Source organism: Pecten maximus, chromosome 5 (assembly GCF_902652985.1).
Source record: "Pecten maximus chromosome 5, xPecMax1.1, whole genome shotgun sequence".
In the NCBI taxonomy this organism is placed as follows: Eukaryota; Metazoa; Mollusca; class Bivalvia; order Pectinida; family Pectinidae; genus Pecten; species Pecten maximus.
The window spans coordinates 41695012-41721210 of record NC_047019.1 but is presented as its reverse complement, the minus strand read 5'-3'; the positions used below and the strand labels follow the sequence as shown (position 1 = coordinate 41721210).

At 42.4% G+C, this 26199-nt stretch overlaps 1 protein-coding gene across 1 annotated transcript in view; it reads right to left on the bottom strand.

Moving 5' to 3' along the window:
* LOC117328069 (SET domain-containing protein 4-like) overlaps nucleotides 1-26108 on the bottom strand; it is a 44311-nt gene extending 18203 nt beyond the window's left edge. The window contains exons 1-5 of the mRNA XM_033885407.1: nucleotides 25842-26108; nucleotides 21709-21832; nucleotides 13687-14104; nucleotides 11748-11922; nucleotides 7366-7450 (exon numbers count right to left, since the gene is read on the bottom strand). Of these exons, the coding sequence (XP_033741298.1) occupies nucleotides 7366-7450; nucleotides 11748-11922; nucleotides 13687-14104; nucleotides 21709-21832; nucleotides 25842-26040 (1001 nt within the window). The 5' untranslated portion in view covers nucleotides 26041-26108. The remainder of the gene's footprint in view (nucleotides 1-7365; nucleotides 7451-11747; nucleotides 11923-13686; nucleotides 14105-21708; nucleotides 21833-25841) is intronic.
* Nucleotides 26109-26199: the final 91 nt, after the last annotated feature.

Below are 26199 nucleotides of genomic sequence, written 5' to 3'. Positions count from 1 at the left end.
CACGTAAACATTTGTCAGTATAAAGGTTATATCTATGTCACAGTTTATGATGGAAAACTACCATGACTAATATAGAAAAAAGTTTTATCACCACACATTAAATAACCTTCCTGACCGAAAAACCTGATCACCCCCACATAGAACAATACCCTATATATTCCTGTAATGTATCTATACTCCGCAACATAAATACAGATTACATAATCACCGTGAAGCATTTGAAATATATATTATAAACTATAAAATAAACATTGTCAAACTACACAGCGCTGTACTCTAAAGACTTAATATGACTCTGTAACATATAAATCATTACCCAATGAAACCTAAAATGTATCTAAGCCAAAACCTATCATAAAACATCTATAAACAGTACAATGCAATCAGGTATATCAATAAATATATATAAGTCACATTAATTAGTATCAGATATCAGCATAGGGTTACAATACCAGCATACCCCCGACCTGGACATATGATGGATGAGCCACCAACCTAATACCAGCATACCCCCGACCTGGACATATGATGGATGGGCCACCAACCTAATACCAGCATACCCCCGACCTGGACATATGATGGAAGGGCCACCAACCTAATACCAGCATACCGTACCCCCGACCTGGACATATGATGGATGAGCCACCAACCTAATACCAGCATACCCCCGACCTGGACATATGATGGAAGGGCCACCAACCTAATACCAGCATACCGTACCCCCGACCTGGACATATGATGGATGGGCCACCAACCTAATACCAGCATACCCCCGACCTGGACATATGATGGAAGGGCCACCAACCTAATACCAGCATACCGTACCCCCGACCTGGACATATGATGGATGAGCCACCAACCTAATACCAGCATACCCCCAACCTGGACATATGATGGAAGGGCCACCAACCTAATACCAGCATACCGTACCCCCGACCTGGACATATGATGGATGAGCCACCAACCTAATACCAGCATACCCCCGACCTGGACATATGATGGATGGGCCACCAACCTAATACATGTACCAGCATACCCCGACCTGGACATATGATGGATGGGCCACCAACCTAATACCAGCATAGCCCCGACCTGGACATATGATGGATGGGCCACCAATTTAATACCAGCATACCCCCAACCTGGACATATGATGGATGAGCCACCAACCTAATACCAGCATACCTCCTACCCTGGACATATGATGGATGGGCCACCAACCTAATACCAGCATACCCCCGACCTGGACATACGATGGATGAGCCACCAACCTAATACCAGCATACCCCAACCTGGACATATGATGGATGAGCCACCAACCTAATACCAGCATACCCCCAACCTGGACATATGATGGATGAGCCACCAACCTAATACCAGCATACCCCCGACCTGGACATATGATGGATTGGCCACCAATCTAATACCAGCATACCCCCTACCATTGACATATGATGGATGGGCCACCAACCTAATACCAGCATACCCCCAACCTGGACATATGATGGATGGGCCACCAACCTAATACCAGCATACCCCCAACCTGGACATATGATGGATGGGCCACCAACCTAATACCAGCATACCCCAGACCTGGACATATGATTGATAACCTAATACCAGCATACCCCCGACCTGGACATATGATGGATGGGCCACCAACCTAATACCAGCATACCCCCAACCTGGACATATGATGGATGAGCCACCAACCTAATACCAGCATACCCCCGACCTGGACATATGATGGATGAGCCACCAATTTAATACCAGCATACCCCCAACCTGGACATATGATGGATGAGCCACCAACCTAATACCAGCATACCCCCGACCTGGACATATCATGGATGGGCCACCAACCTAATACCAGCATACCCCCGACCTGGACATACGATGGATGAGCCACCAACCTAATACCAGCATACCCCAACCTGGACATATGATGGATGAGCCACCAACCTAATACCAGCATACCCCCGACCTGGACATATGATGGATGGGCCACCAACCTAATACCAGCATACCCCCAACCTGGACATTGATGGATGGGCCACCAACCTAATACCAGCATACCCCCGACCTGGACATATGATGGAAGGGCCACCAACCTAATACCAGCATACCGTACCCCCGACCTGGACATATGATGGATGAGCCACCAACCTAATACCAGCATACCCCCGACCTGGACATATGATGGATGGGCCACCAACCTAATACATGTACCAGCATACCCCGACCTGGACATATGATGGATGGGCCACCAACCTAATACCAGCATAGCCCCGACCTGGACATATGATGGATGGGCCACCAATTTAATACCAGCATACCCCCAACCTGGACATATGATGGATGAGCCACCAACCTAATACCAGCATACCTCCTACCCTGGACATATGATGGATGGGCCACCAACCTAATACCAGCATACCCCCGACCTGGACATACGATGGATGAGCCACCAACCTAATACCAGCATACCCCAACCTGGACATATGATGGATGAGCCACCAACCTAATACCAGCATACCCCCAACCTGGACATATGATGGATGAGCCACCAACCTAATACCAGCATACCCCCGACCTGGACATATGATGGATTGGCCACCAATCTAATACCAGCATACCCCCTACCATTGACATATGATGGATGAGCCACCAACCTAATACCAGCATACCCCCAACCTGGACATATGATGGATGGGCCACCAACCTAATACCAGCATACCCCCAACCTGGACATATGATGGATGGGCCACCAACCTAATACCAGCATACCCCCAACCTGGACATATGATTGATAACCTAATACCAGCATACCCCCGACCTGGACATATGATGGATGGGCCACCAACCTAATACCAGCATACCCCCAACCTGGACATATGATGGATGAGCCACCAACCTAATACCAGCATACCCCCGACCTGGACATATGATGGATGAGCCACCAATTTAATACCAGCATACCCCCAACCTGGACATATGATGGATGAGCCACCAACCTAATACCAGCATACCCCCGACCTGGACATATCATGGATGGGCCACCAACCTAATACCAGCATACCCCCGACCTGGACATACGATGGATGAGCCACCAACCTAATACCAGCATACCCCAACCTGGACATATGATGGATGAGCCACCAACCTAATACCAGCATACCCCCGACCTGGACATATGATGGATGGGCCACCAACCTAATACCAGCATACCCCCAACCTGGACATTGATGGATGGGCCACCAACCTAATACCAGCATACCCCCGACCTGGACATATGATGGATGGGCCACCAACCTAATACCAGCATACCCCCGACCTGGACATACGATGGATGAGCCACCAACCTAATACCAGCATACCCCAACCTGGACATATGATGGATGAGCCACCAGCCTAATACCAGCATACCCCCAACCTGGACATATGATGGATGAGCCACCAACCTAATACCAGCATACCTCCTACCCTGGACATATGATGGATGGGCCACCAACCTAATACCAGCATACCCCCTACCCTGGACATATGATGGATGAGCCACCAACCTAATACCAGCATACCCCCGACCTGGACATATGATGGATGAGCCACCAACCTAATACCAGCATACCCCCTACCCTGGACATATGATGGATGAGCCACCAACCTAATACCAGCATACCCCAACCTGGACATATGATGGATGGGCCACCAACCTAATACCAGCATACCCCCGACCTGGACATACGATGGATGAGCCACCAACCTAATACCAGCATACCCCAACCTGGACATATGATGGATGAGCCACCAACCTTATACCAGCATACCCCCAACCTGGACATATGATGGATGGGCCACCAACCTAATACCAGCATACCCCCGACCTGGACATATGATGGATGGGCCACCAACCTAATACCAGCATACCCCCGACCTGGACATATGATGGATGGGCCACCAACCTAATACCAGCATACCCCCAACCTGGACATATGATGGATGGGCCACCAACCTAATACCAGCATACCCCAGACCTGGACATATGATGGATGGGCCACCAACCTAATACCAGCATACCCCCGACCTGGACATATGATGGATGGGCCACCAATCTAATACCAGCATACCCCCTACCCTGGACATATGATGGATGAACTTACACCCAGCTAGCCAGAGTTTTCCTTGGGCCCTGACACCATGTCTTGTGTTGGACCAGAGCACACTTGGGCCCTGACACCATGTCTTGTGTTGGACCAGAGCACACTATCATATGAAAATGTGGAATCCTCCAACACTGTTTGGTGTCGCTAGGAGGAAACACAGGTTAAATAACAGTATACCTCCACCCTGGACATACATAGTTGTAGTGGTAATATAAACATGACTATTTTGACCATTATTTACTCATAGAATAGTGACAGCCATGTTTTTTTTGTTTTTTTTTGTTTATACATAACATTCAACATGGCACGTCATGTAACACACTGTTTTTCCTGTGGTGACCTTTCTGCTTATAAATAAGTATATCTACATTTTGACATTAGCCTGATACCTGGGTAAATATCTCCTTTTATAACAATATCATTGTGTTGCATATTAAGTCAGTAATAAATGAAATCTGTAAACATAACAACCATAATGAGTTGTATATACATGGGTAAACAGTTACTACAGACAAAAAGGAAAATAAAAACAAAACTTCAACTGATAAAATAGACACAGATTGAGTGTGCACCCTGGGGTCTTACATATGAAAAGGCCAGGATGTATGTCTGAATGTGGGAACATTAATTATATTATTATATCTAACCAGCTGTTTAACAGGTGAATATGCTGAAGAATGGTTGAGTGGTTGATCATATGATCTTTAGGAAATGATAATATAATGAACGAGAGGCACATGGGCCTTAGCGGTCACCTGAATTTTGATAAATTTTAGAATATTTGACCCCTGGGGACCTTGAATAAAGGTTTAGGTCATTCATTTGAACGATCATTATAGCCCTTTACCTATGAATGCTACAAACCCAATATCAGGTCTCTGGGAATCTTGGTTATCAAGAAGAAGTCATTTAAAGATTTTGGCTTATCTAAACCGTGTGACCTTGAATAAGGATCAAGGTCATCAATTTGAACAAACTTTGTAGCCCTTAATCCCAGCATGCTACAAACCTAATATTGAGTCTCTGGGCCTTTAGGCTATCAAGTAGAAGACGTTTAAAGATTTTAGCATATTTGACTCCTGTGACCTTTAATGAAGGTCAATGTCTATCATTTGAACAACCTTTATGGCCTTTTATTTACCTATGAATGCTACAAATCCAATATCAGGTCTCTGGGCCTCTTGGTTATCAAGAGGTAGTCATTTAAAGATTTTAGCATACTTGACCCCTGTGACCTTGAATGAAGGCCAAGGTCATCCAGTTGAACAACTTGGTAGCCCTTCATCCCAGCATGCTCCAGACCTAATATCAGGTCTCTGGGGCTGTTGGTAACTGAGAAGAAGTTGAAAATGTAAATTATTCACGACGCATAACAGACGATACATGACGGACGACAACAGACAAAAGGTGACCTCAGGTGACCTAAATATGGTGGAATGCCTTCCTACTGGATCACCCTACAGAAGTGTTAAGGTACCACTGTGTGATATAACTGGTACCTGTTCTAAGGTACCACTGTGTGATATAACTGATACCTGTTCTAATTAGGTACCACTGTGTGATATAACTGGTACCTGTTCTAATTAGGTACCACTGTGTGATATAACTGATACCTGTTCTAAGGTACCACTGTGTGATATAACTGATACCTGTTCTAAGGTAGCACTGTGTGATATAACTGATACCTGTTCTAAGGTACCGCTGTGTGATATAACTGGTACCTGTTCTAAGGTACCACTGTGTGATATAACTGATACCATGTTCTAAGGTACCACTGTGTGATATAACTGATACCTGTTCTAAGGTAGCACTGTGTGATATAACTGATACCTGTTCTAAGGTACCGCTGTGTGATATAACTGATACCTGTTCTAATTAGGTACCACTGTGTGATATAACTGATACCTGTTCTAATTAGGTACCACTGTGTGATATAACTGATACCTGTTCTAATTAGGTACCACTGTGTGATATAACTGGTACCTGTTCTAAGGTACCACTGTGTGATATAACTGGTACCTGTTCTAATTAGGTACCACTGTGTGATATAACTGATACCTGTTCTAAGGTACCACTGTGTGATATAACTGGTACCTGTTCTAATTAGGTAGCACTGTGTGATATAACTGATACCTGTTCTAATTAGGTACCACTGTGTGATATAACTGATATCTGTCCTAATTAGGTACCACTGTGTGATATAACTGATATCTGTCCTAATTAGGTACCACTGTGTGATATAACTGGTACCTGTTCTAATTAGGTACCACTGTGTGATATAACTGATACCTGTTCTAATTAGGTACCACTGTGTGATATAACTGATACCTGTTCTAATTAGGTACCACTGTGTGATATAACTGGTACCTGTTCTAAGGTACCACTGTGTGATATAACTGGTACCTGTTCTAATTAGGTACCACTGTGTGATATAACTGATACCTGTTCTAAGGTACCACTGTGTGATATAACTGGTACCTGTTCTAAGGTAGCACTGTGTGATATAACTGGTACCTGTTCTAATTAGGTACCACTGTGTGATATAACTGATACCTGTTCTAATTAGGTACCACTGTGTGATATAACTGATACTTGTTCTAAGGTACCACTGTGTGATATAACTGATACTTGTTCTAAGGTACCACTGTGTGATATAACTGATACTTGTTCTAAGGTACCACTGTGTGATATAACTGATACTTGTTCTAAGGTACCACTGTGTGATATAACTGGTACCTGTTCTAAGGTACCACTGTGTGATATAACTGGTACCTGTTCTAAGGTACCACTGTGTGATATAACTGATATCTGTCCTAATTAGGTACCACTGTGTGATATAACTGATACCATGTTCTAAGGTACCACTGTGTGATATAACTGGTACCTGTTCTAAGGTACCACTGTGTGATATAACTGATATCTGTCCTAATTAGGTACCACTGTGTGATATTACTGATACCTGTTCTAAGGTACCACTGTGTGATATAACTGGTACCTGTTCTAAGGTACCACTGTGTGATATAACTGGTACCTGTTCTAATTAGGTACCACTGTGTGATATAACTGGTACCTGTTCTAATGTAACACTCTGTGAAATAACTGATACCTGTTTATATATTTATCTACTGATCAAATAACCCAAACAATTCTATAAATTTACCTATCAAATTACCCAAACAATCTCATACAAACATCTACTTACCTATCAAATTGACCGGTAAGTAAAACAGATCTTTTCTCTTTCAGATGTTTAAGCTTCATTCTTAAGGCGATATCTAATAAAGAATCTGAAAAAAAAAATTCAAACTTAATGGTGACCAATGTTAGTGTTATACCCAACAACTGACTGACCAGGGACCAGGGTATCAATGATTCCTAGGCGGGACCAGGATATCAATGATTCCTAGGCGGGACCAGGGTATCGATGATTCCTAGGCGGGACCAGGGTATCAATGATTCCTAGGCAGGACCAGGGTATTGATGATTCCTAGGCAGGACCAGGGTATCAATGATTCCTAGGCAGGACCAGGGTATTGATGATTCCTAGGCAGGACCAGGGTATCAATGATTCCTAGGCGGGACCAGGGTATCAATGATTCCTAGGCAGGACCAGGGTATCAATGATTCCTAGGCAGGACCAGAGTATCAATAATTCCAAGGCAGGACCAGGGTATTGATGATTCCTAGGCGGAACCAGGGTATCGATGATTCCTAGGCGGGACCAGGGTATCGATGATTCCTAGGCAGGACCAGGGTATTGATGATTCCTAGGCGGGACCAGGGTATCAATGATTGCTAGGCGGGACCAGGTATCGATGATTCCTAGGCGGGACCAGGGTATCAATGATTCCTAGGCGGGACCAGGGTATTAATGATTCCTAGGCAGGACCAGGTATCGATTATTCCTAGGCAGGACCAGGGTATCAATGATTCCTAGGCAGGACCAGGGTATCAATGATTCCTAGGCGGGACCAGGGTATCAATGATTCCAAGGCAGGACCAGGATATCTATGATTCCTAGGCAGGACCAGGGTATTGATGATTCCTAGGCGGAACCAGGGTATCGATGATTCCTAGGCGGGACCAGGGTATCGATGATTCCTAGGCAGGACCAGGGTATTGATGATTCCTAGGCGGGACCAGGGTATCAATGATTGCTAGGCGGGACCAGGTATCGATGATTCCTAGGCGGGACCAGGGTATCAATGATTCCTAGGCGGGACCAGGGTATTGATGATTCCTAGGCAGGACCAGGTATCGATTATTCCTAGGCAGGACCAGGGTATCAATGATTCCTAGGCAGGACCAGGGTATCAATGATTCCTAGGCGGGACCAGGGTATCAATGATTCCAAGGCAGGACCAGGATATCTATGATTCCTAGGCAGGACCAGGGTATCTATGATTCCTAGGCAGGACCAGGGTATTGATGATTCCTAGGCGGGACCAGGGTATCAATGATTCCTAGGCAGGACCAGGGTATTGATGATTCCTAGGCAGGACCAGAGTATTGATGATTCCTAGGCGGGACCAGGGTATTGATGATCCCAAGGCAGGACCAGGGTATCAATGATTCCTAGGCGGGACCAGGGTATCGATGATTCCTAGGCGGGACCAGGGTATCGATGATTCCTAGGCGGGACCAGGGTATTGATGATCCCAAGGCAGGACCAGGGTATCAATGATTCCTAGGCGGGACCAGGGTATCAATGATTCCTAGGCGGGACCAGGGTATCGATGATTCCTAGGCAGGACCAGGGTATTGATGATTCCTAGGCGGGACCAGGGTATTGATGATTCCTAGGCAGGACCAGGGTATTGATGATTCCTAGGCAGGACCAGGGTATTGATGATTGCTAGGCAGGACCAGGGTATTGATGATTCCTAGGCGGGACCAGGGTATCAATGATTCCTAGGCGGGACCAGGGTATTGATGATTCCTAGGCGGGACCAGGGTATCGATAATTCCTAGGCGGGACCAGGGTATTGATGATTCCTAGACGGGACCAGGGTATTGATGATTCCTAGACGGTACCAGGGTATCAATGATTCCTAGGCAGGACCAGGGTATTAATGATTCCTAGGCAGGACCAGGGTATTGATGATTCCTAGGCAGGACCAGGGTATCAATGATTCCTAGGCAGGACCAGGGTATCAATGATTCCTAGGCAGGACCAGGGTATTGATGATTCCTAGGCAGGACCAGGGTATTGATGATTCCTAGGCAGGACCAGGGTATGTGGTGTGATAAGAATTTCCCTTCAGTCTGTTGTGTGGTAAGAATTTCCCTTTAGTCTGTGGTGTGGTAAGAATTTCCCTTCAGTCTGTGGTGTGGTAAGAATTTCCATTTAGTCTGTGGTGTGGTAAAGAATTTCCATTTAGTCTGTGGTGTGGTAAGAATTTTTATTACATTTTTACCAGTGAAATATCAAAAATATTCATTCTATAAAAGTGATATTTTTCACTAGTAAAAAATATCATATTTATCACTAGTGAAAAATATCACTTTTGCTGATTTGACCAATCAAATTAATGATTAGAAAATAACAAAATAATTGACCAATCAGAAAGCCCGACATATATCTCAGCACCTGGCCAGGGGGAACTACATTTTTTGTTTACAAATTATCGCTGTAGGCCTAGTTAGCATACGGGGTTGGTTTTTCGTTGATAAAAAATGTAATACACAGAATATCTAACAGTATCTTCAGTAATACCAAATATATTTCATTCGTGTGGCTAATATTTAGATATTTTCACTCATGCTGCGCACTCGTGAAAAATATCAAAATATTAGCCCCACTCGTGAATTATATTTGGTATTACTGAAAACACTGTTAGATATCCTCTATCTATTTAGTCTGTGGTGTGGTAAGAATTTCACTTTAGTCTGTGGTGTGGTAAGAATTTCCATTTAGTCTGTGGTGTGGTAAAAAAATTTCCCTGTAGTCTGTATTGTGGTAAAGAATTTCCCTTTAGTCTGTGGTGTGGTTAAGAATTTCCCTTTAGTCTGTGGTGTGGTAAGAATTTCACTTTAGTCTGTGGTGTGGTAAAGAATTTCCCTTTAGTCTGTGGTGTGGTAAGAATTTCCCTTTAGTCTGTATTGTGGTAAAGAATTTCCCTGTAGTCTGTATTGTGGTAAAGAATTTCCCTTTAGTCTGTATTGTGGTAAAGAATTTCACTTTAGTCTTTGATGTGGTAAGAATTCCCCTTCAGTCTGTATTGTGGTAAAACTTTCACTTTAGTCTGTGGTGTGGTGGGAATTTCTCTTATTATAATATTATATACATCTACATTATGATAATCGAGCATGCAATTTTATGCCTCTTGAACCGGAATTTGGGCCCATTGTGCCATAAGACTAAGTGTAGAAAGGGATGAAAAACAAATATACTGTAACATTATAAATGAATATATAAAGGACTGTATCGCTCACCTGGTTGGATTTGACCAAACATCAAAATAGTGTTCATGTTCAATTTGTTAATATTTTTATTTGTTGATGTCAAACAATAAATGGTTATGGAATGGGGATTTCAACTGCTTTAAATACATGACCCAGAAACAAAGTCCAGACTCCCTAGGGGTGTGAAAAGACCCCAGGGATTGATTCAGGGATTCCTTTTGCAAACATGACATGAACATCATACCGTTATTGAAGTGACTAAGTGAAAGAAACTCTATCTTGACTGTCTATTGGCAAAACTACACCTTACTACGAAAGACAGAAGAAAATATTACATATATACATGTACATACATGTATTGACCAGTCATAACACTAAACCGATGAGTGACAGAGCGGAGTTATAATAATCATATAATGTTGACAAATATTGACCAAACTTTGCACCAAAAATGACAACTCACTTAATTTAACTTAACCAAGTTCCACTATATATATGTTTGTTTAGTGTTCCCGACTGACCCTACATTTTGACCGCTTACTCAAAGTAATTTTTTTTTTTTTTTTTTTTTTTACTGAATACTTTCGGGTCGAAATTAAAACTATTAGAGCTACCTGTAATCAAGCAAACTTCTACCCAAACCCAGGAATTCCCCATCTATTCATGGTAAGGTAAATAATGAATTCAATTGTATGGATGGTACCACTATCAGTAACAAAACCGGGGGTCCTAGCCTCCTAGGTTGGGATAGATGTTTTACAATTTAAGAAAAGCCCAAAGGAGGGTTTAAAAAATTACCTCTCAATGATGTGATTAATTAAAAAAATAGCTCTTAATGATGTGATTACCATCTGATTTTGCTAAAAATATATGAGTTCTAATTGACTAATTCCAAATAATATATCACAAAAATAAGCAAAATAAAAAGATAAAATAAAATACCTTTCCTACCTACCGGCCCTACCGAATTCTCAACTTGTAACCCTAAACGCATATACATGTACATTTGTATATCTTTATTTGGCCTCAGCTGGATGTTATAACATTCGATATCATACTAAGTGGGATACACTGCATTACTCTTACTATTAAAAAGAAAAAGAAAAAGAAAAATTAATGAAATTGTGATAAAATAATCCCAATAATTTCATTAATCAAAGGTATTTGTTAAACACTTACCAAACGAAAATTCCACAACATCATTAGGGTTGTTGGGCAGAACAAAGCCATACTCCACTAACAGGTGTGTGTTGTCATGGTTACCATATGATATAAACACTTCATCGTACTTCCTGTAGGTGTCTTCAGTCTGGATCTCATAACAGTTACTCTTTACATTGAATGATGCAGTTATCTGAAAATCAAACAAACTACATTGCAACATTTAAGATATTATTACACACAAAAAGAACAACATTACACAAGAACAACGTAACAATTGAAAAAGAGGCCCAGAGAGCCAGTGTCACTCATCTGGATATTTCAGTGATTATGGCAAAACACTTACAGCGAGACCCAAATTATCTTGGCTTTTGACCCAGTGACCTTGATCTTTGGTCAGTTGACTCCTTGTTTGATTCCAACCAACAAAATATTCATTAAAGAAAAGATACAAAATTTGACCTTGGCCTTTTGGCCTTTTGGCCTAATGACTTCGACCGTAATTTCTGACCTCATTATTATGTATTTTTTGTGAATAGAACATCTTGACCAAATTTCATGTAAATCTCTCAATAAATAATAAAGTTAACAGCTGGGAACTAAGTTTGTGGACAAACAGACAGAGTGATTGCTAAAAGGGCACCAGTTTCTCCGATATGGAGGCTTTAAATTAAGACAAAATCCTGTCATTCCTACAAAAGAAAGATTTTAAAGAAAAAGCTAATTTTCGCTATTGGGCCAAATTACCTCTCCTTATACAAAATTTATTTCCCTTAACCAAGAAGGATTCAGACTGAATTTAAACAGAATCCTGCCATTGAAACAGAAGAAGGATTTTGAAGAATTAGAAATATTTCCCCTATTGAGCCCCACCCTTCAGACCCCTGGCGTTCCAGTCTCACCATTTATGCAAATAGGTTAATCTTGACCAGAGCATGCTTCAGACCAAATATGGATCAAATCCTTCCATTCCTACAGGACTACCAAACGGCATTTCAAGACTTTGCTATATTTTCCCTATTGGGCCTCAGCCCTCAGGCCCCTGATGGGTCAGCCCAACCACTTGCATAATTTGAATCACCGCCACTTAGGGATGCTTTCAGTCAAATAGGAATGATATCAGTACACAGCCCTAGAGAAGAAGTCATTCATAGCAATAAAGCCTAATTGCCCCTTTTGGGCCTAGCCCCTCAGCACCCTGGGGGGTCAGCCCCACCATCTGTACAATTTTAAATCCCCACCACCTAAGAATGGCTGCATTCAAATTAAGTTAAATTCCAATCATTGGTTAAGAAGTTGTTAGAAGGAATTGTTGACGTATGGACATCACATTATGGAATAAACTCACCTTGGTCCCTTGGACTAGGTGAGTTAAAAATACTTTGATAGACCAAGTTTTGATAATCTAATACCTTCAAACTACATATTTTAATCTGTTTTTAATTGACTTAATTGATTTTAAAAATGATTAATATTGAAGAAGTTTAACAGATAATTGTCAAAATGTAAGTTAAACAGATAATTGTCTAAATGTATGTTTAATAGATAATCGTCTAAATGTAAGTTTAACAGATAATTGTCTAAATGTAGCATCAAAATTTTAAAGTCTCCCTCATAGGGAGGGTTTGTATGTATGGCACTGACTTCTTCACAGTACATGCATACACCACAGATCTTGGTGTTTGCTTTACTTAAAATAAAACAAAATACAACAATGGTGTTTTTCTCTAGTTCTGCTACATGATCATTTTACAGTTCAGAAAAATATGTTTGTTACATGATAATCTTACAGTTCAGAAGAAAATGTTCGCTACATGATAATCTTACCATTCAGGAGAATATGTTCGCTGCATGATAATCTTACAGTTCAGAACATGTTCGCTACATGATAAACTTACAGTTCAGAATATGTTCGCTACATGATAATCTTACAGTTTAGAAGAATATAAATTCTTACATTAGCATCATATGAATGGTTGAGCAGGTCTAGAAATGGTGCCAGAGCTATATAGTTGTGGTCTGCCAGGAACTGGTCACATAAGTCATGTTTATAGTACACAGATCTGGTATTGACAGAGTACCACGACCATATAAAGTCAGAATATGTTAAAACTGGCGCTAACTCCGGCCAGCAGCATGTGATAAAGTCTGTAGCCAACTTAAAGGCTGTGTGCACTTTTGAGATCTCTGTTAAGGCTTTTGACAGTACAGTTTGGGGAAGGAGATTCAGTTCAGTCTCCGAAAAAAAGGCAGGTGTGGTGTATTTCTTCGGTAAAACATTGATGTATGGAAACCAAAATGATGACTCTTGCTTTTGTCTTTCTGCTAAGAGAAAAATGGACATGGCCTGTTGGGAAGATAACTGTTTGTCCCATCTGAAACAAAAACAGAAAATATGAAATAAACTAATTAATTGGTTTGATTTTACAGGAACAAAGCAGTAGATATTAAGATAATGATGACAGAATGAGGTAAATTATTTATTAAAATGAAATGCTTTTGTCAATTTTCAAATAGTACTAATGTAAAAGGGAGTTACTTTATAGTACAGGAATTAGAAAGTGATTTATGATGCATTTTTCTCACATGCATCACCAGCTGATCCTGGTTTTATTCAACATAATATTTTCATAGCATCATATATTCACCCTGGACAGGGATATCCATAATTTTACCAGTACGAGATTCTGGTTGAGAAAAGCTACACATGCTCTTTGTATGACGTCATGGCAACAATTCAATCACGTCATATCAAGATTTTCCTGCATTGATGTAGTGTCAATAAAGTATATGTATAGGGGCAAATAGTAATAATGATTCACCCTCTTAGGAGAGAGGCAAAGGGATCTTAACCCACAGGGTAAGAATCTTAAGAGAGAGACAAAGGGATCTTAACCCTCGGGGTAAGAAGTCTTAGGAGAGAGACAAAGGGATCTTAACCCTCAGGGTAAGAGTCTTAGGAGAGAGGCAAAGGGATCTTAACCCTCAGGGTAAGAGTCTTAGGAGAGAGACAAAGGGATCTCAACCCTCAGGGTAAGAATCTTAGGAGAGAGGCAAAGGGATCTCAACCCTCAGGGTAAGAGTCTTAGGAGAGAGACAAAGGGATCTCAACCCTCAGGGTAAGAATCTTAGGAGAGAGGCAAAGGGATCTTAACCCTCGGGGTAAGAGTCTTAGGAGAGAGACAAAGGGATCTTAACCCTCGGGGTAAAAGTCTTAGGAGAGAGACAAAGGGATCTTAACCCGCAGGGTAAGAGTCTTAGGAGAGAGGCAAAGGGATCTCAACCCTCAGGGTAAGAGTCTTAGGAGAGAGGCAAAGGGATCTCAACCCTCGGGGTAAGAGTCTTAGGAGAGAGGCAAAGGGATCTTAACCCTCAGGGTAAGAGTCTTAGGAGAGAGGCAAAGGGATCTCAACCCTCGGGGTAAGAGTCTTAGGAGAGAGGCAAAGGGATCTCAACCCTCAGGGTAAGAGTCTTAGGAGAGAGACAAAGGGATCTTAACCCTCGGGGTAAGAGTCTTAGGAGAGAGACAAAGGGATCTTAACCCGCAGGGTAAGAGTCTTAGGAGAGAGGCAAAGGGATCTTAACCCTCAGGGTAAGAGTCTTAGGAGAGAGGCAAAGGGATCTCAACCCTCGGGGTAAGAGTCTTAGGAGAGAGGCAAAGGGATCTCAACCCTCAGGGTAAGAGTCTTAGGAGAGAGGCAAAGGGATCTCAACCCTCAGGGTAAGAGTCTTAGGAGAGATGCAAAGGGATCTCAACCCTCAGGGTAAGAGTCTTAGGAGAGAGACAAAGGGATCTCAAACCTCAGGGTAAGAGTCTTAGGAGAGAGGCAAAGGGATCTCAACCCTCAGGGTAAGAATCTTAGGAGAGAAACAAAGGGATTTCAACCCTCAGGGTAAAAGTCTTAGGAGAGAGGCAAAGGGATCTCAACCCTCAGGGTAAGAATCTTAAGAGAGAGACAAAGGGATCTTAACCCTCGGGGTAAAAGTCTTAGGAGAGAGACAAAGGGATCTCAAACCTCGGGGTAAGAGTCTTAGGAGAGAGACAAAGGGATTTCAACCCTCGGGGTAAGAGTCTTAGGAGAGAGGCAAAGGGATTTCAACCCTCGGGGTAAGAGTCTTAGGAGAGAGGCAAAGGGATCTCAACCCTCAGGGTAAGAGTCTTAGGAGAGAGACAAAGGGATTTCAACCCTCGGGGTAAGAGTCTTAGGAGAGAGGCAAAGGGATTTCAACCCTCGGGGTAAGAGTCTTAGGAGAGAGACAAAGGGATCTCAAACCTCGGGGTAAAAGTCTTAGGAGAGAGACAAAGGGATTTCAACCCTCGGGGTAAGAGTCTTAGGAGAGAGGCAAAGGGATCTCAACCCTCAGGGTAAGAGTCTTAGGAGAGAGGCAAAGGGATCTCAACCCTCAGGGTAAGAGTCTTAGGAGAGAGGCAAAGGGATCTTAACCCTCAGGGTAAGAGTCTTAGGAGAGAGGCAAAGGGATCTCAACCCTCAGGGTAAGAATCTTAGGAGAGAGGCAAAGGGATCTCAACCCTCAGGGTAAGAGTCTTAGGAGAGAGGCAAAGGGATCTTAACCCTCGGGGTAAGAGTCTTAGGAGAGAGGCAAAGGGATCTTAACCCTCAGGGTAAGAGTCTTAGGAGAGAGGCAAAGGGATTTCAACCCTCGGGGTAAGAGTCTTAGGAGAGAGGCAAAGGGATCTTAACCCTCAGGGTAAGAGTCTTAGGAGAGAGGCAAAGGGATCTCAACCCTCGGGGTAAGAGTCTTAGGAGAGAGGCAAAGGGATCTTAACCCTCAGGGTAAGAGTCTTAGGAGAGAGACAAAGGGATCTCAACCCTCGGGGTAAGAATCTTAGGAGAGATGCAAAGGGATCTCAACCCTCAGGGTAAGAGTCTTAGGAGAGAGGCAAAGGGATCTCAACCCTCAGGGTAAGAGTCTTAGGAGAGAGGCAAAGGGATCTCAACCCTCAGGGTAAGAGTCTTAGGAGAGAGGCAAAGGGATCTTAACCCTCAGGGTAAGAGTCTTAGGAGAGAGGCAAAGGGATCTCAACCCTCAGGGTAAGAATCTTAGGAGAGAGGCAAAGGGATCTCAACCCTCAGGGTAAGAGTCTTAGGAGAGAGGCAAAGGGATCTTAACCCTCGGGGTAAAGTCTTAGGAGAGAGGCAAAGGGATCTTAACCCTCAGGGTAAGAGTCTTAGGAGAGAGGCAAAGGGATTTCAACCCTCGGGGTAAGAGTCTTAGGAGAGAGGCAAAGGGATCTTAACCCTCAGGGTAAGAGTCTTAGGAGAGAGGCAAAGGGATCTCAACCCTCGGGGTAAGAGTCTTAGGAGAGAGGCAAAGGGATCTTAACCCTCAGGGTAAGAGTCTTAGGAGAGAGACAAAGGGATCTCAACCCTCGGGGTAAGAATCTTAGGAGAGATGCAAAGGGATCTCAACCCTCAGGGTAAGAGTCTTAGGAGAGAGGCAAAGGGATCTTAACCCGCAGGGTAAGAGTCTTAGGAGAGAGGCAAAGGGATTTCAACCCTCGGGGTAAGAATCTTAGGAGAGAGGCAAAGGGATCTCAACCCTCAGGGTAAGAGTCTTAGGAGAGAGGCAAAGGGATCTCAACCCTCGGGGTAAGAGTCTTAGGAGAGAGGCAAAGGGATCTTAACCCTCAGGGTAAGAGTCTTAGGAGAGAGACAAAGGGATCTTAACCCTCGGGGTAAGAGTCTTAGGAGAGAGGCAAAGGGATCTTAACCCTCAGGGTAAGAGTCTTAGGAGAGAGGCAAAGGGATCTTAACCCTCAGGGTAAGAGTCTTAGGAGAGAGGCAAAGGGATCTCAACCCTCAGGGTAAGAGTCTTAGGAGAGAGGCAAAGGGATCTTAACCCTCAGGGTAAGAGTCTTAGGAGAGAGGCAAAGGGATCTCAACCCTCAGGGTAAGAGTCTTAGGAGAGAGGCAAAGGGATTTCAACCCTCAGGGTAAGAGTCTTAGGAGAGAGGTAAAGGGATCTCAACCCTTAGGGTAAGAGTCTTAGGAGAGAGGCAAAGGGATCTTAACCCTCGGGGTAAGAGTCTTAGGAGAGAGGCAAAGGGATCTCAACCCTCAGGGTAAGAGTCTTAGGAGAGAGGCAAAGGGATCTCAAACCTCAGGGTAAGAGTCTTAGGAGAGAGGCAAAGGGATCTTAACCCTCGGGGTCAGAGTCTTAGGAGAGAGACAAAGGGATCTTAACCCTCGGGGTAAGAATCTTAGGAGAGAGGCAAAGGGATCTTAACCCTCAGGGTAAGAGTCTTAGGAGAGAGACAAAGGGATCTCAACCCTCAGGGTAAGAATCTTAGGAGAGAGGCAAAGGGATCTTAACCCTCGGGGTAAGAGTCTTAGGAGAGAGACAAAGGGATCTTAACCCTCGGGGTAAAAGTCTTAGGAGAGAGACAAAGGGATCTTAACCCGCAGGGTAAGAGTCTTAGGAGAGAGGCAAAGGGATCTCAACCCTCAGGGTAAGAGTCTTAGGAGAGAGGCAAAGGGATCTCAACCCTCGGGGTAAGAGTCTTAGGAGAGAGGCAAAGGGATCTTAACCCTCAGGGTAAGAGTCTTAGGAGAGAGGCAAAGGGATCTCAACCCTCGGGGTAAGAGTCTTAGGAGAGAGGCAAAGGGATCTCAACCCTCAGGGTAAGAGTCTTAGGAGAGAGACAAAGGGATCTTAACCCTCGGGGTAAGAGTCTTAGGAGAGAGACAAAGGGATCTTAACCCGCAGGGTAAGAGTCTTAGGAGAGAGGCAAAGGGATCTTAACCCTCAGGGTAAGAGTCTTAGGAGAGAGGCAAAGGGATCTCAACCCTCGGGGTAAGAGTCTTAGGAGAGAGGCAAAGGGATCTCAACCCTCAGGGTAAGAGTCTTAGGAGAGAGGCAAAGGGATCTCAACCCTCGGGGTAAGAATCTTAGGAGAGATGCAAAGGGATCTCAACCCTCAGGGTAAGAGTCTTAGGAGAGAGACAAAGGGATCTCAAACCTCAGGGTAAGAGTCTTAGGAGAGAGGCAAAGGGATCTCAACCCTCAGGGTAAGAATCTTAGGAGAGAAACAAAGGGATTTCAACCCTCAGGGTAAAAGTCTTAGGAGAGAGGCAAAGGGATCTCAACCCTCAGGGTAAGAATCTTAAGAGAGAGACAAAGGGATCTTAACCCTCGGGGTAAAAGTCTTAGGAGAGAGACAAAGGGATCTCAAACCTCGGGGTAAAAGTCTTAGGAGAGAGACAAAGGGATTTCAACCCTCGGGGTAAGAGTCTTAGGAGAGAGGCAAAGGGATCTCAACCCTCAGGGTAAGAGTCTTAGGAGAGAGGCAAAGGGATCTCAACCCTCAGGGTAAGAGTCTTAGGAGAGAGGCAAAGGGATCTTAACCCTCAGGGTAAGAGTCTTAGGAGAGAGGCAAAGGGATCTCAACCCTCAGGGTAAGAATCTTAGGAGAGAGGCAAAGGGATCTCAACCCTCAGGGTAAGAGTCTTAGGAGAGAGGCAAAGGGATCTTAACCCTCGGGGTAAAAGTCTTAGGAGAGAGGCAAAGGGATCTTAACCCTCAGGGTAAGAGTCTTAGGAGAGAGGCAAAGGGATCTCAACCCTCGGGGTAAGAGTCTTAGGAGAGAGGCAAAGGGATCTTAACCCTCAGGGTAAGAGTCTTAGGAGAGAGGCAAAGGGATCTCAACCCTCGGGGTAAGAGTCTTAGGAGAGAGGCAAAGGGATCTTAACCCTCAGGGTAAGAGTCTTAGGAGAGAGACAAAGGGATCTCAACCCTCGGGGTAAGAATCTTAGGAGAGATGCAAAGGGATCTCAACCCTCAGGGTAAGAGTCTTAGGAGAGAGGCAAAGGGATCTCAACCCTCAGGGTAAGAGTCTTAGGAGAGAGGCAAAGGGATCTCAACCCTCAGGGTAAGAGTCTTAGGAGAGAGGCAAAGGGATCTTAACCCTCAGGGTAAGAGTCTTAGGAGAGAGGCAAAGGGATCTCAACCCTCAGGGTAAGAATCTTAGGAGAGAGGCAAAGGGATCTCAACCCTCAGGGTAAGAGTCTTAGGAGAGAGGCAAAGGGATCTTAACCCTCGGGGTAAAAGTCTTAGGAGAGAGGCAAAGGGATCTTAACCCTCAGGGTAAGAGTCTTAGGAGAGAGGCAAAGGGATTTCAACCCTCGGGGTAAGAGTCTTAGGAGAGAGGCAAAGGGATCTTAACCCTCAGGGTAAGAGTCTTAGGAGAGAGGCAAAGGGATCTCAACCCTCGGGGTAAGAGTCTTAGGAGAGAGGCAAAGGGATCTTAACCCTCAGGGTAAGAGTCTTAGGAGAGAGACAAAGGGATCTCAACCCTCGGGGTAAGAATCTTAGGAGAGATGCAAAGGGATCTCAACCCTCAGGGTAAGAGTCTTAGGAGAGAGGCAAAGGGATCTTAACCCGCAGGGTAAGAGTCTTAGGAGAGAGGCAAAGGGATTTCAACCCTCGGGGTAAGAATCTTAGGAGAGAGGCAAAGGGATCTCAACCCTCAGGGTAAGAGTCTTAGGAGAGAGGCAAAGGGATCTCAACCCTCGGGGTAAGAGTCTTAGGAGAGAGGCAAAGGGATCTTAACCCTCAGGGTAAGAGTCTTAGGAGAGAGACAAAGGGATCTCAACCCTCGGGGTAAGAGTCTTAGGAGAGAGGCAAAGGGATCTTAACCCTCAGGGTAAGAGTCTTAGGAGAGAGGCAAAGGGATCTTAACCCTCAGGGTAAGAGTCTTAGGAGAGAGGCAAAGGGATCTCAACCCTCAGGGTAAGAGTCTTAGGAGAGAGGCAAAGGGATCTTAACCCTCAGGGTAAGAGTCTTAGGAGAGAGGCAAAGGGATCTCAACCCTCAGGGTAAGAGTCTTAGGAGAGAGGCAAAGGGATTTCAACCCTCAGGGTAAGAGTCTTAGGAGAGAGGTAAAGGGATCTCAACCCTCAGGGTAAGAGTCTTAGGAGAGAGGCAAAGGGATCTTAACCCTCGGGGTAAGAGTCTTAGGAGAGAGGCAAAGGGATCTCAACCCTCAGGGTAAGAGTCTTAGGAGAGAGGCAAAGGGGTCTTAACCCTCAGGGTAAGAGTCTTAGGAGAGAGGCAAAGGGATCTTAACCCTCAGGGTCAGAGTCTTAGGAGAGAGGCAAAGGGATTTCAACCCTCAGGGTAAGAGTCTTAGGAGAGAGGCAAAGGGATTTCAACCCTCGAGGTAAAAGTCTTATAAGCTGTCAAACACTCAGCAAACCTCCTGTCTGGTAACTTGGACCCTAACCCCTTGGGTTGAAATCCCCGTCTCAACCCCAAGAGGGTAAAGATTCTATTAATTTGACATGGGTTAAAGAAAGACATCAAACACACCATGATGTCATAATAATGAATTACCAATATGACGTCCTTGGAATGTTTTTGTGTTCCATAGGCTTCATACAATCATTGTGAATAGAGAATGGATTTTGAATTTAGATGGAAGAATCAGATTGAGAAAAATAAGCAAACATGGGTCTGTTCCTTGGCAAGCCTCTAAACTCTTACACTCAGGTCGCGATATCCCGGTCTTTGGAACAGTCCCGTATAAGATTGTTTTAGTGCTTGTTATAAGAGTAATAAATGATAACTTGTCAATGATAAGATGGTGAAATGAATAATATATTGATATGATCTGTTGACTTGAACTATGATGACTTGAACTATGATATAACAATGTTTTAATGTAGATTTTGAGGAATATAATATCTGTTTCACCACTCTTAACTTACAATGAAAAATCTAAAAATATGAAAAATAGAATTTTTCAAAACTTAACAAAAGTCAGTACTTCTCATTTCCTGGAAATCCAATGATCACTTTCAAGAGATCTGAATAAAAATACATTTTTCTTCATAAACTGCAAATTTTGCAAAACCAGTTGCTCAATATATACTTTCAAGCTAAAATAGATGTCAGGGAAAGTTGAAAATTATTTTTTGCTGAAATATTCCTGGGATCATGTACAGTAAAATGTGCTTACTTTGTAAAGTGTTGTCCGACACTTGTTAACACAGTGTGAGGAGTAATGAGGAGATGATGTGGTATAGACACTAACGTACTGCCCGCACTGATGGAATGGCGCGTCATCAAACCTCTACCAGTACCTGTGTGAGAAAATATCAAAATTACAATTGATTCATACATAAAAAAAATTGGAGATGTAGCAACCAATTTATGAAGGTCTATTTAAGTAACATACCATACAGGGGAAATTTTCAATGGGAAATGCTGATGGAACTTTTTTTTTCTCTTTATTTACATACCTTTGTTTGTGATAGCAACCCAGTCTTTGGTTTAGAAATGACTTACCTATTATAGTAGGTAAGATTACATTGGCAGATCAGTGAGATACAGAACTTTTATGTTCCAATTAGTGCACCCATCACCTTTTCCTGGGGATGCAGTTGTAGGGGCAGGTGCACTTATTTAGTCAAATATCGTATACAGTTAGTAATATTTAGGACAAATACTGTATACAGTAAACTAATATTAAGGACAAATATATAAAATTTAGGATAAAAAGCACTATATCCCTCCCTACAACCATCCTTCCCTCTATTCCTTCCTCCCTCCCAACACTCATCTTTTCCTTCACTCCTCCCTCCCTACATTCTTCCCTCACTACACTCCTCCTTCCCTACATACCTCCCTACCTACATTCCTCCTTCCCTACACTTCTCCCTTCCTACGTACCTCTCTCTCTACACTCTTCCTTCCCTACATTCCTCCCTCTCTACAGTCATTCCTCCTTTCTTTCTCCTTTCCTATACTGCTCCATACTTGTCCTCACTATACCCTTCCCATTCTTTTTTATGTCGTCACATCAAATGATAATACTATTCTCAAGTCTGATTTGGAACAAGATAGCAACAATGAAAAGTTGCAGGCACGATGGTCTAATGGTAGGATGCAGGGCTATGTCACCGAAGGGTAAGGCAGCTGTGTTGTATCCCTGAACAAGATACAAATTGTACCTTACTCTGCTGTATTCTAGTCAACTCGGCTGTAAATGAATATCTGGCAGGGCAAGAAATATCATGTGTAAGCTGTTGGTGCCAAGATGGCAGCTCCAGCTTTATGCTCCCAAGGGAGTTCAGAAGACATTGGCTGGGTGTTAAAGGCCCAATAACCAAGGATGATAATTTTGAACCGCTTTGAGACAGCTATTGTTTCCGTGATATAGTGGTATATAAAACTCCCAATTTTTAAAAAAAATTGTTATATAAAGGACTAGACAAGGACTCCAACCTGATGTTGAACAGACAGACTGATCGACAGAATCAGTTGTAAAAAATGGCCTTCATGAGGATATACATACAAGTGTAGCATCAGAGACATATATACAGAGATTGGCAGCTCTCTATTTGCCCTTGTGTTTATATAGTGGCCCCTGACCTTCCCACAATCCTTTGCGGTCGCTCGGTTCAGTCTTCACTAGTCGCCATATTGGAGAAAACTTGAAAACCAGACACATAATTATCGATAATTTCTATTTGAAATCATCACCAAGATCCAATTATGTGCTCTAATTTTATTAATATCAAAGTGCAGAAGTGTCATCAATATGAAATATATCACAATTTGCTGTCCAAGTGTTTGTATTTTGAGTATGAAATTCAAGCACAACGCAGGAAAGATCGGTGGGAATCTCCAATTTTTGAAAAGTCCCTATGGGGTCTTCGAGAATACGGATAAATGACAACAATGTGCATGATAATCAAGACCACATTCCATAAGTATGATAGTTTTTGGTTAATGTGGTAACTTTTGTAGTGGCCTAGATAAAACAATGTGCTTTTTGTGTGCGTTTAAAATTGACGATGTTTTGGTCAGACGTAATGGCTGCTTAATTACAAAACTTGGACACGTCGATAAGACCCAATGGATTTTAGAAAATACGGATAAATGGCAACAATGTGCATGATCAATAAGACTATATATCCCATAAGTATGATAGTTTTTGGTTAATGTGGAAACTTTTGTAGTGGCCTAGATAAAACAATGTGCTTTTTGTGTGGGTTTAAAATTGACGATGTTTTGGTCTGACGTAATGGCGGCTAATGGGTCTCACTAGTTACCGACAAGAGCCGACAAGAGCCGACAAGAGCCGACAAGAAACTAGATTTACCGACAAGAGCCGACAAGAAGTTAGAATTACCGACAAGAAGCCGACAAGAAAGAAAATGAGAGATAAAATAGTTTTTATTTACTAATACAATGTAAGATTTGTTGATTTTTTTATTTAGGAATATTTTGTGGTCTGAAATAATGGTTGTGACAGGTAATATTGAGCCGACAAGAAGAATAGATCTACCGACAAGAGGCTTGAATTAACGACAAGAAGCCGATAAGATAGAAAATGAAATACAAAATAGTTGCTTTTTTAATTTATTTATTAATACAATGTTTGATATGCTTTTTTTTTTTTTTTTTTCTCTCTCTTTCTTTTCTATTTTTGATTGTTTTGTGGTGTCTGATACAATGGTGGTGACAGGGAAAATTGAGCCGACAAGAAAAATAGATCTACCGACAAGAGGATGGAATTACCGACAAGAAAGAAAATAAAAGATATAAAACGCATTTTATTTACCAATTCTATGTTTGATTTGGTTATTTATTAGTTATTTATTATCTATTTGGATTGTTTTGTGGTCTAATGTAATCTAATGTTGGCGACAGGTAATTGAGCCGAAAAGAAAAACTGATTTACCGACAAGAGGTTGGAATTACCGACAAGAAGCCGATAGGAAAGAAAATGAAATACAAAATAGTTGCTTTTTAATTTATTTATTATCACAATGTTTTATTTGTTTATATTTTTATTTTGGATTGTTTTGTTGTCTAATGCAATGTTGGCAACAGGTAATATTGAGCCAACAAGAAAAATAGATCTACCGACAAGAGGCTGGAATTACCGACAAGATGACGATAAGAGACAAAGTATGTATATATTATTCTTTATTTCTTAGTTGTTTTTGTTTTCATGTATTTGTTTTGCATTCGAAGTTAAACATATTCTGTTGGTGAATGTTTTTGGTCTCAACAGTTAAATATTCCACCACTGACGGTCCCACCAGACTCACTGAAGTTTTATTTTTTTAAGCGATAGAGTTTTTGCATTTATTGTGCGTTTTCTTTGCCCAGGTTTACGTGCCAAAGATTGAGTTTGTGGGATTGTGAGACTAGCATCCGTTGACTTAGGAATCTTTGCAGTGTGATTTAGAACATTGGAGGCAAATCAAACATAGTTTTGATAAATAAAATGTGTTTTATCTTTTATTTTCTTTCTTGTCGGTGATTCAAGCCTCTTGTCGGTAGATCTATTCTTCTTGTCGGCTCAATATAACCTGTCACAACCATTATTTCAGACCACAAAATATTCCTAAATAAAAAAAATCAACAAATCATAGATTGTTTTAATAAATAAAAACTATTTTATCTCTCATTTTCTTTCTTGTCGGCTTCTTGTCGGTAATTCTAACTTCTTGTCGGCTCTTGTCGGTAAATCTAGTTTCTTGTCGGCTCTTGTCGGCTCTTGTCGGTAACTAGTGAGACCGCGGCTAATTACAAACTTGGACATGTCGAATAGGATCCAATGGATTTTCGAAAATACGGATAAATGACAACAATGTGCATGATCAACAAGACTATATCCCATAAGTAGGATAGTTTTTGGTTAATGTGGTAACTATTGTAGTGGCCTAAATAAAACGATTTGCTTTTTGTGTGCGTTTAAAATTGACGATGTTTTGGTCTGACGTAATGGCGGACTAACCAGAACATGTCGAATAAGTTCCAATACATCGATACACACATGCGCAAAGCCCGATTTACCTGTGCTCGCGTGTGTTTGATAGGAGACAGGATGCTCTCGATAAGGGATATGCTTGAGTGGTCACGAATAAAGGGAGCCACTACGTGTACGGGGAAATAGCGATGTTACTTATCTCTCTGTGTATATGTCTCTGGTAGCATGTACCACAGACTTTATAATGTCTAATATGAAACCCTGCCCATTTTATGTTTGTTCTTGGTTATGTGCATTGTTTTGATTTTAACATAGACCTAAAAAAAAACATTTGTAATAATTCATATACTATAATAATGATTTACTGTTGAATATAGCAGCGCTGAGATAGGGACGCTTTTGAACAAATTTGTTTCTTTTCATCCACTGACTCAAAGCAATGTATTCTCTTTCGAGGTAAGGAATCTGTGATGTTTTTCCTTTTCTTTTCCGTCTCCGTAATGTACGACTAGCTTTGCTTACAGCCATGTGATCAGCTCTGCAAATATGGCTTTGATCATACATGTAAGTTACATTTTAACTTCATCACTGTTTATGATTATGACATGTTGACATCAATCACATGGCTTACACATGCCGGAAGTTGACAAAGTGAAACTTAAAATGAGGCACGGAATCTGTATCGTCATATCCGATAATACATTTTCTTTCGCATCTCATTCT